At 48.3% G+C, this 17,785-nt stretch overlaps 1 protein-coding gene across 1 annotated transcript in view; it reads right to left on the reverse strand.

Annotated features, from left to right (window-relative positions):
- PRKCB (protein kinase C beta) overlaps positions 1 to 17,785 on the reverse strand; it is a 242,315-nt gene that overhangs the window by 44,806 nt on the left and 179,724 nt on the right. Inside the window, 1 exon segment of the mRNA XM_032231081.1 lies at positions 15,802 to 15,975. Coding sequence (XP_032086972.1) covers positions 15,802 to 15,975 — 174 coding nt within the window.

A 17,785-nucleotide genomic window follows, 5' to 3' on the forward strand; every position in this document is an offset into this window, starting at 1 on the left:
TTTTTTCATGTTCCTTCTCGGTGACCCTGCTATCACCTGGTATTGCGATGTCTAGGATTGTGACCGTATTTTTCTCAACCAGTGTGATGTCTGGTGTATTATGCGCCAGTATTTTGTCGGTTTGTATACGGAAATCCCACAAGTTCTTGACCATCTGATTTTCGGTGACTTTTTCAGGCTAATGTTCCCACCAGTTTGTTGCTGTTTTAATATTATAATTTTTGCACAAATTCCAATGGATCATTTGTGCTACTGAATTGTGCTGCAATTTATAATCAGTCTGTGCAATTTTTTTACAGCAGCTGAGTATGTGATCAACAGTTTCATCAGCTTCTTTGCAAAGTCTGCATTTGGCATCATCAGAGGATTTTTCGATTTTGGCCTTAATGGCATTTGTGCGGATAGCTTGTTCTTGCGCAGCCAGGATTAGTGACTCTGTTTCTTTCTTTAATGTACCTGTTGTTAACCATAACCAAGTTTGTTCACTGTCCACTTTATCTTTTATTTTTTCCAGAAATTGGCCATGCAGTGCTTTGTTCTGCCAACTCTCCATTCTTGATTTTATCACATCTTTTCTGTATTCTTGTTTCGTCTGTTGGGCCTTCAGTAGATTTTTGTTCTTTACTTCAATTAATAGATGTTCTTGACTTTCTTTTAAATAATCAGCCAGTGCATTTTTTTCTTCTTCAACTATTTGCTTCACTTGTAATAATCCTCTGCCACCTGATTTTCAGGGCAGGTATAGTCTATCAGTATCACCACGTGGATGTAAACTGTAGTGCATTGTCATTAGTTTCCTGGTTTTTTGGTCCAAAAGGTCCAAATCAGCTTGTGTCCAGTTAATTATACCAGCTGTGTATCTTATAACTGGTATTGCCCAGGTATTTATGGCCTTGATTGTATTTCCACCATTCAATTTAGATTTTAAAATTTTCCTAACTCTGTTGGTGTACTCTCGCCTGACAATAGTTTTTACTTCTCCATGCTTGATGTTATCCAACTGCAGAATGCCTAAGTATTTGTAGGCTTCATTTTCTTTGCATTTAATTAATTGGCCATTGGGCATTTCAATTCCCTCACATGCAGTGATTTTGCCCCTTTTTATGGATACAGTGGCGCATTTTTCCATGCCAAACTGCATTGAAATATCTGTGCTGAATACTCGGACTGTGTTTGTCAATGATTGGATTTCTATTTCTGACTTTCCATAGAGTTTCAAATCATCCATATATAGTAAATGCGAAATTTTTTCAGCTTCTTTGGCTGTTTGGTAGCCTAATTTCATTTTTTTTAAGATTACTGATAGTAGGATCATTGCGATGATGAAGAGAAGAGGTGAAAGTGAATCACCCTGGAAAATTCCTTGCTTGATATTAACCATTCCGTTGATCTCATTCCCTACTGCCAACTCAGTTCTCCATTGTTTCATTGCCTTTTCAGTAAAGGATGTAATATTTTTGCTAATGCCAGTTGTTTCTAAGCATTTTATGATCCAACTATGTGGCAGTGAGTCAAATGCCTTTTTGTAATCAATCCAGACCATATTCAAGTTTGTTTTTCTGTTCTTACAATTTTCTAATATCATTTTATCAATTAGAAGCTGATCTTTTGTGCCCCTGCTCCTTCTTTTGTTGCCTTTTTGCTCTACTGGCAAGATGTTGTTTGTTTCCAAATAATCCATCATGTTATCTGCAATAATGCCTGTGAGTAATTTGAAGGTTGTTGGCAAGCATGTTATTGGTCTGTAGTTTTCAGGTGTTGTTCCTTTAGTTGCATCTTTCTGAATCAAGTATGTTTTTCCAGTTGTCAACCATTCATCAATTTGGCCCTTTTGTAAAATTTCATTCAGTTGCCTGGCCAATATTGCATGTAAACTGGTCAGATATTTGAGCCAGAAACCATGTAATTGGTCCTTTCCAGGTGATGTCCAATTCCTTACCTTTTAAACTCGATTTTTGACCATCTCAGTTGTTATTTCTAATACTTGCATTTGTTTGTTGCCAATGCTTTTCTCAAAGTCATGTATCCACTTTGCTTCCTTGTTGTAGTCCTTTGCATTTTCCCACAATTCTTTCCAGAATTCAACTGTGGCCTGTTTTTCTGGTTTTTCACTTTTGGTGTCATTATTATTTTTATTTTTATTTTGGTGTATTATTATTATTATTATTATTATTATTATTATTATTATACAATTGTATCACAGCGGCCAGTTGTTTCGCCGGATTTGGCATTGGTTACTAGTCGGGCCGCACCCAGGGGCCTAGGACGTCGTAACGTATTTTCATAATATGCGTGCAGATCCAAGCAGTGCGACTTTTTGCATTTGACTGATGGTGATTTTGTCAATTTTTAACTGTTTTAAATGTAATTCCAGTGCTTTTGGAATAGCACCCAGTGTGCCAATTACCACTGGAATTACCACTGCTGGTTTGTGCCATAATCGTTGAATTTCAATTTTAAGTCCTGGTATTTTGTGATTTTTTTCATGTTCCTTCTCAGTGACCCTGCTATCACCTGGTATTGCGATGTCTATGATTGTGACCTTTTTGTTTCCGAAGAGAAGGTGTGGGAGGAGTAACCATGGGTATTAACCAAGCCTTCCTGCCTATTGGAGACTGAGGAAATCTTTTGGAAGCCACACCTCCTGCTCTTCTGTGGCTACCCAGATTAACCTCAGTTTTCGGCCTGAATGGAGTGTTACTCTTTCTCTCCCTTCTTTTCGAAAACTTAGGAGTTTTTTCCCTTTCAGCAAAAGTTTTTTCCTATCAGGATTACTACTAAGGATAAAGCAGATCGACTCACCATCCTCCTGCTGTGCTCCACGCCGCTTTTCAAGCTCCGGCTTGCCAGCGCGTGCGCAAACGCCCCGTGCGGCCGGCCGGTCATTTTAAAAAGGGCGAAAGTCCCAGAGGCTGCAGGGATGAAGGAGGTGATCGCGTGATGTCCAGAAGGGCCCAGGAGGGTCCGCAAAGACCGGGAAACAGCGAGGATCGCTGCGGAGGCTTCCAGCGGCAAGAGAAAAACCGGAGGACTCCAGCGATTGCCATCTTAATCAGTCGCCATCTTAGGAGCATGTGGGTGAGCGCGTGATCAGCGTTCCCCTACGGGCGCCGAAAGTGCTCACAAGGCACCAGGGAGCCTTGGGCTCTACCCCGCCGGTGATCCGGGGGGGTATTCCAGGTCTGTGCCTGCCGGCAGCTGAGGCCGCAATCCAGCGGCAGGAAAGCACAGAAGCAGATCCGGGCCCCGAGGAGGCAAATCCGCCCTACAGCCGGCTGCAGAGGGAGGAACTTGGTGGCGGAGGCGACCAGGAGCAGGGATACCAGGCCCAGGGCCCCAGAAAGTGTAGATCCGGACGAAGGGCCCTGCAGGGCGGTTTCACCGACCACTAGAGGCAGATCCCCAGTGAGGAGGGATAAGGCCAGGGCCCCCAAGAAGGCAGCCCCCAGGAAGGAGGCCAGAACAACCAGGGCCTCGACCAGGGAGTACAGGGCAACCATCAGCCCTTCCCCCTCCAGATCTCGTTTTCCCCGCAGGCCTTCAGCCCGAGCTGAGGCCAGAGCACCATCTCCAGCCTCGCCAGGGGGCTCCCACAGAAGGCACAACTCCATCTCGCCCCCTCTTTCTCCCGCTCCCCCAGTGGACTCGAGAGCGGATCCCTTTGGTCACAGAGCAGCCAGCCCGACCAGGCCTCGCCTAGCACCCTTATCCCCTGAGCCCAGGGAATATTCCCAGCCACCAGAACTCCAGCCTGCGCTGCCTGACCTCACCAGCAGCTTCCAGGACATGCTAGCCAGGGCACTGGACCAGGTTATGGCTTCCAGTCTAACTCAGCAGCCCCAGACTTCCATGAGCAGGACCCCTCAGGAGCTTCCCAGGGGGCAGAGTGATCGTCCCAGCACCTCGGCTGCAAGGGAAGCCAAGTCTCCCTCCCCATCCACGGCTAGTGAGACATCCGATCTAGAGGAGGGAGAATTAAAGGAAGTGGGATTCTCAGAGGATGAGGACCCCCAAGTAGAGGAGGATTCCACCATGGCGGGCCTCTTTCCCCCCTCCCTATTCAGTTCCTTACTACACAAGGCAGCGGCCACAGCGAACCTGGATCCTCCCCCGGATCCTAAGCCCGCAGCTGAGTCTTCTGGCAAGGGCAAAAGTAAGAAGAAAAAGGGACCCTTCCATAGGCCCCCTGTGGCTAAGGAGGAAATTCCCACATCAGAAATGTTCATGGAGGTGCTTAAATCACAATGGGTAAAGCCAGGGTCTTTCCCCACCCCAGGGGGAAATGAAAGAAAATTTTATAATCTTAATCAGTCTCTCTACAGGTACCTGAAGTGGACAACCCAGTGGCCACCCTGGCATCCTCTTCAGCGGTCGTAGCAGGCGACACTGCCAATTGCCTCAAACCTGAGGATAAGAAGGCAGACATAGTCCTGCGCAAAACGTTCCAGGCCATCACCTGGGCTATCAGGGCGGCCGCCTCTGCTTCCTTCTTTAACAGGTCCACGGTCCTGTGGTTGGAGCAACTGAGGGATAGGACTCCAGCATCAGAGGTCCGACTTTTACAGGACATTTCCAAGATGCTGGCGGCAACGCAATTCTCAGCAGACGCCACCTTGGACGCGGTAAAGTATGCTTCATGAGCTATGTCTTCCTAAGTTGCTTCTAGGCGACTTCTCTGGCTACGTCACTGGCAGGCGGAATCCTGGATGAAGTGGCACCTAACCGGTGCAGACTACACTGGGGAAAAGTGATTTGGGACGGCGCTGGACCCCCTCCTTGTAGAAGATAAAAACAAACGGAAGATCCTCCCGTCAACAAACAAATGGTCGGACTTCCGCCACACACCATACCCTAGAAGGACCTCCTACAGACCACCTGATGGAGACAGTCAAGGCCAGAGGTACCAAAATCCCAGATTTCACAGGCAGGGGGATAGACAATTCCAAAACAGGTTCAGCAGCAGGGAAAGCAGCCCTTTCGAGGAGGAGGTGGTTGCCCCTTCCGCAGATTTAAGTGATCCGGCCCCGGATCACCCCATCAGCGGTCGCCTCTCCATGTTTGCGGATGCCTGGGATCGTATCACATCAGATGAGTGGGTACTCCAGACGGTAAGGCTCGGGCTACACCTGGAGTTCCGCTCCCTTTCCCCCAGTAGGTTCCACACCTTCACCTCCTCCTCAGACCCGACCAAGAGGGCCCTTAAGGCCAAGGCCATTAAACACCTCCTAGAGATCAGGGCCATCAAGAGGGTCCCAGAGGGGGAGAAGGGCTCAGGGTTCTATTCAAACCTCTTTCTAGTCCCTAAAAGCTTGGGGGGTTGGAGAGCCATCCTGGACCTAAAGTTACTCAACTCCAGGGTGGTATACCGAAAATTTAAGATGGCCTCACTGAAATCTATACTGGAAGGCATCCGGCCAGGCGACTTTCTAGCATCCATCGACCTCACAGAGGCATACTTCCATATCAGGATCGCCCCGGAGCACCGTAAATTCCTGAGGTTCTCCCATGTGGGGAACCATTTCCAATACAGGGCCTTGCCCTTCGGGTTGACCTCAGCTCCCAGGACCTTCACCAAGGTGCTCGCAGCAGCAGCTGGTCACCTACGTTCCCTCCCTGTCCATTTATTCTGCTACCTAGATGACATCCTCATCTTAGCCAGGTCTCCTGACTCGGCTGCAAGGGACCTGGGTACTACCATCGACACCCTCAGATCCCTGGGGTTCTCCATTAACCTTGAGAAGAGTCACCTCGTGCCCTCCACTAGGCTCCTTCACCTAGGGTCCATCATCGACTCAGTGGCGGGGAAGGTCTTTCTCTCCCAGGATTGCAAGGACAGCATCGTTAAGATGATCCACGAGGTTCGCAAGTCACGCTGTCCTTGTAGTTCTTCTTTCCAGGCTCCTGGGGAAGGTCATCTCGTGCATAGGGATCGTGCCGTGGGCCGACTTCACGCCAGGGAGCTCCAGTGGCTCCTACTGCCCCACCAGAAGGCTGGGACGAGCGACGCAACCTTCAAGATCCGGGTATCCCCCCAGGCGCTACTATCCTTCCACTGGTGGCTGTCTCCAGCTCTGAACAGAGGCTGCCTCTTCAGGGAACCGGCAAGGATGACGCTCACCACCGACGCAAGCCTCTTCGGCTGGGGGGCCCACCTGGAGAACCAGATCGCCCAGGGCCGCTGGACTCCAGCAGATCTAAGACACAACATCTACTGGTTGGAGCTCAGAGCCATCCACCTGGCCCTTCGACACTTCAAGAACATAGTAAGAGGTCAACACGTCCTAGTCCTGACAGACAACGTAGCGGCCAAAGCACACGTGAACAGACAGGGCGGCACCCACTCCAAGGCTCTTCGTGACGAGGCGCTGCGACTGGGAAACTGGGCAGAGAGACACCTGTGGTCCATCAGGGTGGAGCACATCTCCGGAACAGAGAATCACCAGGTGGACTGGCTCAGCAGAGAAACGATCGACAACAGAGAGTGGCAGCTCCACCCCTCGATCTTCCACCAGATCTGCGAGAGGTTCGGTCATCCGATGGTGGACCTCTTCGCGACCCCGCAGAACGCCCAGCTGCCAGAGTTCATTTCGAGGTTCCTGACCTGGGGAGCCATGGACACGGACGCCGTGCGGTGCAGATGGCCACCAGGTCTTCTTTACGCTTTTCCTCCCCTTCCACTCATTCCCGGGGTTCTGAGGAGGGTGGTAGCGGAGAGGGCAGAGCTGATAATGGTAGCTCCTTTTTGGCTGTGCTGTCCCTGGCTGGCGGATCTAGTGGACCTGTCCACAGCTCCTCACTGGAGGATCCCAGCGGGGGAGGTGGCGCTTCACCAGGGGTCCCTAGAGCACCCGGACCCGGAGTGGCTCCATCTGACCGTCTGGCGCTTGAGCGGGAACAACTAAGGCAGGCTCAGTTTTCCGAAGAGGTCATCAGGGTGGTAGAGGCATCCAGGAGGCAGTCCACCACCCGTATCTACAATGCCTCTGGGTGGCATTTTCAGACTGGTGCCGGGGTACGGGCCTCTGTCCAACAACAGCCTCGGTTCCCCAGGTTCTGGACTTCCTCCAGGAAGGTCATCAGAAGGGCCTAGCCACCAATACCCTTAGATGCCAGGTCTCCGCCCTGTCCACAGTCTTGGGGGGGGGTGAACGCTCCTCCCTTGTCCCAACATCCGGTTCTTAGACGATTTCTCAAGGGGGCAGCGAATCTGAAACCCTCAGTGGTCCATCGATTCCCACCCTGGGACCTGCCCACGGTCCTCCAGTCCCTAACAGAGGCACCGTTCGAGCCCTTGAGCCCCACTCCGAGGCCAGATGGCGCGAGTAATCAGGACCCTGGTCTCCGGCTGTTGTCGCTAAATGCCAGGTCTGTTGTTCACAAGGCTCCCCTCGTCCGGGACTTAATTTTAGACGAGGGGGCAGACCTGGCATGTATTACTGAAACCTGGCTGGGCCCAGAGGGAGGAGTCCCCCTCGTAGAGATGTGCCCAGAAGGATTTCAGGTGCTTCATCAGCCGAGAGCTCAGGGAAGGGGTGGGGGTGTGGCTATTGTTATCCGGGAGTCTTTAGCACCTCGTAGGATCCCTGCTCCGGAGCTTCTCGGGTGTGAGTCCCTGCTGGTGACGTTGGACCTCAAGGGTCAAGTGGGTCTGCTGCTAACGTACCTGCCTCCCAAAGCGTTGCAGCAGCCCTCCCCTCGCTCCTCGAGTCAGTAGCCGAGCTGGCAATTGAGTTCCCCAGGCTTATGGTCCCGGGGGATTTCAATTTGCCTTCGCTCGGTGAACACTCTGATGGGGCGCAGGAGTTCATGGTTTCCATGACAGCCATGGGCTTGACCTAAGTAATTCGGGGCCCAACCCACTCTGCGGGTCACATGCTCGACCTCGTATTTCTCTCGGAGCAGTGGACTTGTGATCTTGGTCTGAGGGGTAACGAGATCATACCCCTGTCGTGGTCAGACCATTGCCTACTGAGGCTTGACTTCCGGAGACCAAACCCCCACTGTAGGGAGGAGGAACCGACCAGGTGGTTCCGCCCCAGGCGACTGATGGACCCTGTAAGGTTCCAGACGGAACTTGGGGTTATTCCTGATACTCTCGCCTACAGTCCGGTGGAGACTCTGGTTGCTGCCTGGCACTCAGCAGCATCGGAGTCCCTTGACCGGATTGCGCCACTACGGCCACTCCGAGGTGGCGGATCCCGGAGGCCTCCTTGGTTCACCGAGGAGCTCCGGGAGAGGAAGCGCTGGAGGAGACGCCTAGAGCACCTATGGAGGTCCGATAAGTCCGATTCGAACTGAGCACTTCTAACAACCTGCACCAAGGAATACATCAGGGCACTTAGGGCAGCAAAAAGATCTTATATTGCCACCTTGGTTGCGTCCGTTGAGTCCCGTCCAGCCGCCCTGTTTAGGATAACCTGGTCCCTCCTAAATAGGAGGGATACGGGGGACCCCTTGCAGGGTAGGGCTGAAGACTATGTCCAGTTCTTAGCGGACAAAGTTGCTCGGTTTTGGTCGGATTTGGACTCCACTTCTGCAGATCCAGCCGAGGCACAGGTGGATAATTCGGTAGACTATCGCTGGGTTGAGTTTCAGGATGTTGCCCCAGGGGACGTGGACAAGGCCATGAGAGCTGTGAGTGCCTCCACTTGTGTACTGGACCCGTGCCCCTCCTGGCTGGTTGCCAACAGCGGAGAGGTGGCACGGGGCTGGATCCAGGCGGTTATTACCGCCTCTCTTTGGGAGGGGCACTTCCCCGCCGCACTTAAAGCGGCGGTGGTGAGACCCCTCCTGAAGAAACCATCTTTGGATCCAGCCGTCCTTAACAACTACCGTCCAGTCTCCAACCTTCCCTTTGTTGGGAAGGTTGTTGAGAAGGTGGTGGCCTCCCAGCTTCAGCGGTCCTTGGAGGAAACCAGCTACCTAGACCCATTCCAGTACGGCTTCAGACCTGGTTACAGCACAGAAACCGCTTTGGTCGCATTGACCGATGATCTCTGGTTAGCCAGGGATGGAGGCCACGCCTCCATCTTAGTTCTCCTTGACCTCTCGGCGGCTTTCGATACCATCGACCATGGTATCCTTCTGCGACGACTGCGGGAGGTGGGAGTGGGAGGCACTGTTTTGCAGTGGTTCTCCTCCTACCTCTCGGACAGGTTGCAGTCGGTGTTGGTCGGGGGGCAGAGATCGACCCCTAGGCCCCTAACATATGGGGTGCCGCAGGGGTCGGTCCTGTCCCCCCTACTATTTAACATCTACATGAAACCGCTGGGCGAGATCATTCGGAGGCATGGGATAAGATATCACCAATACGCGGACGATACGCAGTTGTATCTGTCCGCCCCATGCCAACTCAATGAAGCGGTGGACGTGATGAACCGGGGTCTGGAAGCCGTTAGAGACTGGATGAGGGCTAACAAGCTTGTACTCAACCCGGAAAAGACTGAGTGGCTGTTGTGTTTTCCTCCCAATAATTTGGCCAGTGTTCCATCACTCAGGCTGGGGGGTTAAATATTATACCCCTCAGACAGGGTTCGCAACTTGGGAGTCCTTCTGGATCCACAGCTGACTTTTGATTACCACCTGTCGGCTGTGACCAGGGGGGCATTTGCTCAGGTTCGCCTGGTGCGCCAGTTGCGACCCTACCTGAACCGGGAGGCTCTCACAACAGTCACTCGGGCCCTTGTGACCTCTAGGCTGGAATACTGCAATGTGGTCTACATGGGGCTGCCCTTGAAGAGCATCCGGTGACTTCAGCTAGTCCAGAATGCGGCCGCGCGAGTGATTGTGGGTGCACCGCGGTTCGCCCACATAACACCTATCCTCTGCGAGCTGCGCTGGCTACCTGTTGATCTCCGGGTGCGCTTCAAGGTGCTACTTACCACCTACAAAGCCCTTCATGGTAGTGGATAGTGGACTTGAGAGACCGCCTCCTGCCAATTACCTCCTCACGACCCATTAGATCGCATAGATTGGGCCTCCTCCGAGTTCCATCTGCCAGTCAGTGTCGACTGGCAACTACGCGGAGGAGAGCCTTTTCAGTAGCAGCTCCGACCCTTTGGAACGATCTCCCCGTGGAGATTCGTACCCTCACCACCCTCCAGACCTTCCGCACAGCCCTCAAGACCTGGCTATCCCGTCAGGCCTGGGGTTAAAGATTATAATCCATCCCCGCCCGAATGTTGAATGAATGTTGCTTTACTCTTTTAATTATGCATTGTCCTATATGTCATTGTATGTTTCCCCTTCCTATATAAGTTGTAAGCCGCCCTGAGTCCCCTCAGGGAAAAGGGCGGCCTATAAATAAACTTAACCTAACCTAACCCTTGAAGGAGGTTTCCCTTTAGCTACTGACCCTTAAGGTCGTTTTCCTAGTCGCCATCACTTCGGCCAGAAGGGTCTCGGAGATCAACGCCCTCACCAGCAGAGCGGACCTCTGTACCTTCTTAGATAACAGGGTCATCCTCAGACTCGACCCTTCCTTCATGCCCAAAGTCAACTCCCCCTTCCACAGAGGGTTAGAGATCATTCTTCCGGACTTCTGTCCCCATCCCTCCAGGGAGAGGGAGAAATCCTGGCATAAGTTAGATGTTAGAAGAGCCCTGCGCATCTACTTGAAGCGCACGGCATCCTTTAGGCGCTCAGAAGCTCTCTTCGTGTCCTTTCAACCATCCATCCGAGGGGCTAAGGTCTCCCCGGCCACCATCAGCAGATGGATCAGAGCGGCCATCTCACAGGCCTATGAGGCTCGGGGTCTCCAGGTCCCGCAAGGGATCACAGCGCACTCCACTAGAAGTGCAGCCACCTCAGCTGCCTGGTCCACCCAGGCTCCATTAGAAGAGAACTGTCGAGCGGCCGCCTGGGCCTCCCCGTCTCCCTTCATTAAACATTACAGATTGGACGCCTATGCCTCTGCGGAGGCCTCTTTCGGCAGAAGGGTCTTACAGGGTGTCCTGGACTCTCAGGGGGGCTCAGGCCCGTCTAATCCCTCCCAGGACATCTAGCTTTGGTATGTCCCATGGTTACTCCTCCCACACCTTCTCTTCGGAATCTGGCAGTTGGACTTACCTGAACTGCATGTTTTGAGGAGAAGTGTGGGAGGAGGCACTTCCCTCCCGATGAGGCACCCCGCACCGGGGGGGGGGGGCTGAGCACGTCCAGGTTCAAACTAACGGTTAGGAAGGATTTGTGTTGGCTGTTCTCTTTTATCCTTTCTTTTCAGATGCCGTTACAATCCATCAGTTAATCTGGGTAGCCACAGGAGAGCAGGAGGTGTGGCTTCCAAAAGATTTCCTCAGTCTCCAATAGGCAAGAAAGCTTGGTTAAGACCCATAGTTACTCCTCCCACACTTCTCCTCGAAACATGCAGTTCAGGTAAGTCCAACTGGCATTCTCAACCAGTGTGATGTCTGGTGTATTATGCGCCAGTATTTTGTCTGTTTGTATGCGAAAATCCCACAAGATCTTGACCATCTGATTTTCGGTGACTTTTTCAGGCTGATGTTCCCACCAGTTTGTTGCTGTTTTAATATTATAATTTTTGCACAAATTCCAATGGATCATTTGTGCTACTGAATTGTGCCGCAATTTATAATCAGTCTGCGCAATTTTTTTACAGCAGCTGAGGATGTGATCAACAGTTTCATCAGCTTCTTTGCAAAGTCTGCATTTCGCATCATCAGAGGATTTTTCGATTTTGGCCTTAATGGCATTTGTGCGGATAGCTTGTTTTTGCGCAGCCAGGATTAGTGACTCTGTTTCTTTCTTTAATGTACCCGTTGTTAACCATAACCAAGTTTGTTCACTGTCCACTTTATCTTTTATTTTTTCCAGAAATTGGCCATGCAGTGCTTTGTTCTGCCAACTCTCCATTCTTGATTTTATCACATCTTTTCTGTATTCTTGTTTCGTCTGTTGGGCCTTCAGTAGTTTTTTGTTCTTTACTTCAATTAATAGATGTTCTTGACTTTCTTTTAAATAATCAGCCAGTGCATGTTTTTCTTCTTCAACTGTTTGCTTCACTTGTAATAATCCTCTGCCACCTGATTTTCAGGGCAGGTATAGTCTATCAGTATCACCACGTGGATGTAAACTGTAGTGCATTGTCATTAGTTTCCTGGTTTTTCGGTCCAAAATGTGTCCAGTTAACTATATAAGCTGTGTATCTTATAACTGGTATTGCCCAGGTATTTATGGCCTTGATTGTATTTCCACCATTCAATTTAGATTTCAAAATTTTCCTAACTCTTTTGCTGTACTCTCGCCTGACAATAGTTTTTACTTCTCCATGCTTGATGTTATCCAACTGCAGAATGCCTAAGTATTTGTAGGCTTCATTTTCGTTGCATTTAATTAGTTGGCCATTGGGCATTTCAATTCCCTCACATGCAGTGATTTTGCCTCTTTTTATGGATACAGTGGCGCATTTTTCCATGCCAAACTGCATTGAAATATCGGTGCTGAATACTCGGACTGTATTTGTCAATGATTTGATTTCTATTTCTGACTTTCCATAGAGTTTCAAATCATCCATATATAGTAAATGCGAAATTTTTTCAGCTTCTTTGGCTGTTTGGTAGCCTAATTTCATTTTTTTTAAGATTACTGATAGTGGGATCATTGTGATGATCAAGAGAAGAGGTGAAAGTGAATCACCCTGGAAAATTCCTCGCTTGATATTAACCATTCCGTAGATCTCATTCCCTACTGCCAACTCAGTTCTCCATTGTTTCATCGCCTTTTCAGTAAAGGATGTAATATTTTTGCTAATGCCAGTTGTTTCTAAGCATTTTCTGATCCAACTATGTGGCAGTGAGTCAAATGCCTTTTTGTTATTGTTATTATTGTTGTTGTTGTTATTGTTATTTTATTTTTTATTTTTTATTAACAAACTTGTAAAATACACACACAAAAAACTTAGACGTACACCACATTTACACAATACAATACGAACAGGAGCTTCCTGTTCTTTCTAATAGCAATTATCAATCGATACCGCTCACCTTATATTATTTCCCCTTCTATTGCATTTCATTTGGATTTCACCATTCTTAACCCTCTTATTTTACTCATAACTATTATTTTTTGAGTTTTGTTATATTCCTTCATTGATTCTTGTTTCTTTCCTCCATCCACCTATACCATTCATCCCATATCTGGTAGAATTCTGATTCTTCTTTTCCCTGGATTTCTTTAGTTAGTTTGTCCATTTCAGCACAATCCATAACCTTTCTTATTATTTCATCTTCGCTTGGAGTTAATTTGTTTTTCCATTTCTGGGCAAAGGCAATCCTTGCCGCCATAATTATATGTAGTATTAAATACTGGATTTCTTTTTTGTATTTCGCAGACATTATTCCTAATAAAAAAAAACTTCAGATTTCCATTCTATTTTAACCCCTGTTATTGCCTCCAGCCAATTTTTGATCCTTTTCCAAAAATGTTTAGCCTCCTCACAGGTCCACCATAAATGGTAATATGTTCCGTGTATTGATTCACATTTCCAATATTTTGGGGAGGTATTTGTTAAGATTTTAGCTAATCTTGTTGGTGCCAAGTGCCATCTGTAAAACATTTTGTACTGGTTTTCCTTGTATGCAAGTGATAGTCTCATTTTTAAGTTTGTTCCCCAATTTTTTTCCCTCTCTTCATTCTTAATCCATCCCCCCACCCAAATTGGAAAGGCTCCACCCACACCCACTCCACTATCCAGCCTCTCTGCTTCCCCCAAAGTCACTGCACCCCAACCTCTTCTGCGGATGCCAATCATTTTACAAAGACATGATCCACCGGCTGCAGGGAAGGTTTTCTGGTTTCTCTTGCTCCACTTTATTGTGGTGGTTTTACCTGTTGGTTGATGACAAAGGTTGGTTTGAAAAAAGTGCTGTGAGGCAGGTTGTCAGATGAGTCACTTCCTTGCACTCACGCTGGGCATATATAGAGGAGACTTTCTCAACTTCAGCAACTGTAAGCTGTGTAAACTTCAATTCCCAGAATTCCCCAGCGATCTGTGGAAGTCCACATGTCTTACAGTTGCTGGGGTTGAGAAACAATGATATAGAGCAGGGGTCTCCAACCTTGGCAACTTTTTAAGACTTGTGGACTTCAGCTCCCAGAATTCCTCAGCCAGCAAAGCTATCTGGAGGATTCTGGGAGTGGAAGTCCATAAGTCTTAAAGTTGCCAGGGTTGGAGACCCCTGATAACAAAGAATTAGAAAGAAGACTGAAAGTAATGGATGCTAATTGAGGTGCAGAATAGAATTCATATCTGCAGGTCACTCCAGGATGTAGCAGTTTCCTGCCCCCAAGCCCCCTGCCCCCACTGGCTCAGCCAGTCAAATTAGACCATTGGGATCAGGTGGGACTGAGGCTGTTAATCTGGCCTCCTTGCAGAAGCTCCTTGGAGTTGGTGGGCTGGTGCTGAAATGCCCCAAATAAAGGAAATTGACTTCTCCGGAAAGGGATTCCAAGACAGCTCCTCTCTTGATATGGTCAGATCATTCCATTAACTCTAGAGTCTGAAAGGAGCCTAGGGCCATCTCTGGAACTCTGGTGTATCGCTTGCCAGAGATCTTTCTCCCCACAGGAGGAAATGCCCCTGGATTTGGCTTAAGTTGCACCTGTGTGTTTCTCTTTCTTCGCAGTTCTAGTTGGATTCCTGGGGAAAGTTGAGGAAAAAAATGGTTGGCTTACAGCTACGGGGGATGTTGGACAAAATGGACTATTGGACCTCTCTTCAGACCACTGAGACGGCAGTGCTCACACTTTTAGAAGACCTCTGCTGAGACTGGAGCGGAGGTAGTGCATCCATCTTAGTCTTTTTTAATCTTTCAATGCATTGATGATGGTATCCTGCTAGACCACCTTTGAAGTTTAAGAGTGGGAGTTTAAATTTATATTATTTCTCCTCTGTTCTCCATGGCCTAAAACATTACTCTCTGGGCTCTGATTTAATACCTACGTAAAGGCACTGAGCAGCGTCATCGGTTGGCATGGGATCAGATAACACCAACGTGCCAATAATACCCATTTTAGCCTAGGCTGAGTAAATGAAACCATTAAGATTCCCTCCGTGTCTGGAAATTCTGGATGTGGAAAAGAAGCCTTCAGCTCAACCCAACAAGACAGAGTTGCTGTGGGCTTTAGGATACTCTGTGGGTGCTCTCCACCTTTGGTCCTGGATGGGGTCACCTTCCCTTCCACAGAACTGTTGTGTAACTGCGGCCTTCTTACACTTTCGGCTCCTTTACACAAATCCATCCTGTGCCCCACTTGTTCTTTTTTCTGAACTGGGAGGCCCTACTTGTTTGAGACAGGTCTACCATGGTGAACCAAGGTTATGTGTGCTGATTTGGCCCTCTTGCCTGCTGTTGTCTTAATCTATCCACCATGTCCAAGTTATGCAGGGTTAATCCCCTTCCTTTTGGCCAGGAAACATGTCCTTTTTCTGCCAGGGGTTTCTCTATTCATCAGGACTTCCTACTCTGTACTTTTACTTTTCTCTTTCCTATCAGTCCTCCTTCTGTCCTTCCCTTACATTTGCTGCATCTTCTGGGCCCTTCCTTGATCTTCCTGCTGCTGAACAGCCCTCACTGTCCAACCTCCAGAGGGCATATCATTCTCACTCACATGACTCACGTGACTCCCTTTTTTGCCCTTCTTTGGTCTTTACACTCTACACAAGGCAACCGTGATCATCCAGGTTAAATTTCTAGCCCCAGGAATACCCTCAAGGGACAAGATTCACAACACAATTGGGAAACTTTTGCAGGATTCAGGATGGAGGGTGGTGGGGGAGCTTACCATGGTTTGGAAGCAAGAATGAAGCTGTGTGAGGAAGGGGGGCTTTCCGGCCAGAGCCAGCACTCGCTTCTCCACCATGGTGCATTCCACATCGTCATCTTGGATGACCACGTCCTTCTTCAGAATCTTTACAGCATAAAGTTCATCCGTTCCTTTCCTTTCCGAAAGCATCACCTGGAATGAGACAAAATAGATGCAAATGAGGATTCTGTCTGCCCACATAGATAAGTTCTCAAGGCCCCAGGACTCCACTGTTTAGTCCCCAAAGGTCTGTGACAGTTCATCACAGCCAACCTGCCACTTCCAACTCACCTCAGGACCAGAGTACACTGATATCAAAGAAATTGTGGAATAGAATCATTAAAAAAGGATGCAAACGGGGGAACAGAATGAAATGTGAATGGCAAAAATTAAAATAAATTTTATTTATTTTAAATAATTAAATAGAATTGTTAAATTGTCCTGCAGCAATTTGTCCCATGGCAAGTTGTCCAGTGATGAGTTGTCATGGTGAGTTGGCTGCAGCCAGTTGGCTATGGCAAGCTGTCCCACTCCATTTCCCCAAGGACGAAGCTGAGCAGTCATAATCTGAATGAATGTTACTCATGGACAAGCAAGAACAAGTGCAAAGAGATATAGATTACATCTTGGAAAATAGCCCATCCCTTCTCCTGGCCCCACACCTCTGGTTTCAACAGACATAGAGGAACTCTCGCTGCTTGCCCTGTGATCTACCCAAGAGCATCTTTGAGCTGACCTGATGCTGAAAAGTCTCCACAAATGGAATGCAGGTTTTCCCATATAACCCTTTTGACACAGTGGCACAACCTGTGACTATTAATCTAATAGAAGAAGACAACCTGAATCCTGCCTCATGACATCCAAGCAGGAGCCTCAGGTGGCATCTCTCCAACCTGTCCATCCTCTGTAATGGTCTCAGGTGCTGAGATCCAAGATTATAATGAGGATGATGACGATTTATTAAATTTATTATAGCTGCTCACTCCAGAGGACTGGAGATCTTTTCCAAAGAAATACCGAGCAATTAATGTGGTAGGATGCTGGATTGATTTTTAAAAACATTTTATATAAGAGTTTCCTTCTCTTGGTGTGTGTGTGTGTGTGTGTGTATTCCCCTTTTCTTCAGTATTCTATAATTTAAGTAATAGCTTTGAATACTACAACCCCCCCCCAAATGATAAATGAAATTATATGACACCCTCTCGCCACAAATAAAACAAATGATTTAACTGGTGTTAAAATTGTGTAATAAATAACGATTGCACTTACTCTTAATAACTGAATATTTATCTCACAAGGGTTGCCATGAGCACACACACACAAACACCCCTGTGACCTGATCCACCTCTCAAGAACCCCTGATCTAGAGAACTGGAACTATTATATTAACAAATCTTGTTTCTCATTAAGTCTTCATTGCTGCCATTGCTAAACTTTGTGATTCAGGATTAGTTGCTGAGATTTATCAAGTTGTACCTGGCTTCCTCCCTATTTCCCTGGTGTTGGGTCAGAGGAAGAGACTTAAGGACTCCCTACCTGGTCAGAATGTGGAAGAGGTTTAGCTTAATTATCTACAACATCTTGAATCTCCAAAGACCTATGCAAGGGTCCTCTCTGTAGACTTCAGCTCAGCATTCAATACCATCATTCCAGATATTCTTCTAACTAAACTAAACCAGCTAACTGTTCCTGACCACACTTGTAAATGGATCATAAGCTTCCTAACAGACAGGAAGCAGAAGGTGAAGCTAGGCAAAATCACATCAGATACCTGTACAATTAGCACAGGAGCCCCCAGGGCTGTGTGCTTTCTCCACTTCTCTTCTCTCTATACACCAATGACTGCATCTCAAATGATCTCTTTGTTAAAGTCCTGAATTTTGGAGATGATACAACAGTGATTGGTCTCATTTGAGACAATGATGAATCTGCATACAGATGGGAGGTTGAACAACTAGCCTTG

The sequence above is a fragment of the Thamnophis elegans genome, chromosome 14, assembly GCF_009769535.1.
Source record: "Thamnophis elegans isolate rThaEle1 chromosome 14, rThaEle1.pri, whole genome shotgun sequence".
Taxonomy (NCBI): domain Eukaryota; kingdom Metazoa; phylum Chordata; class Lepidosauria; order Squamata; family Colubridae; genus Thamnophis; species Thamnophis elegans.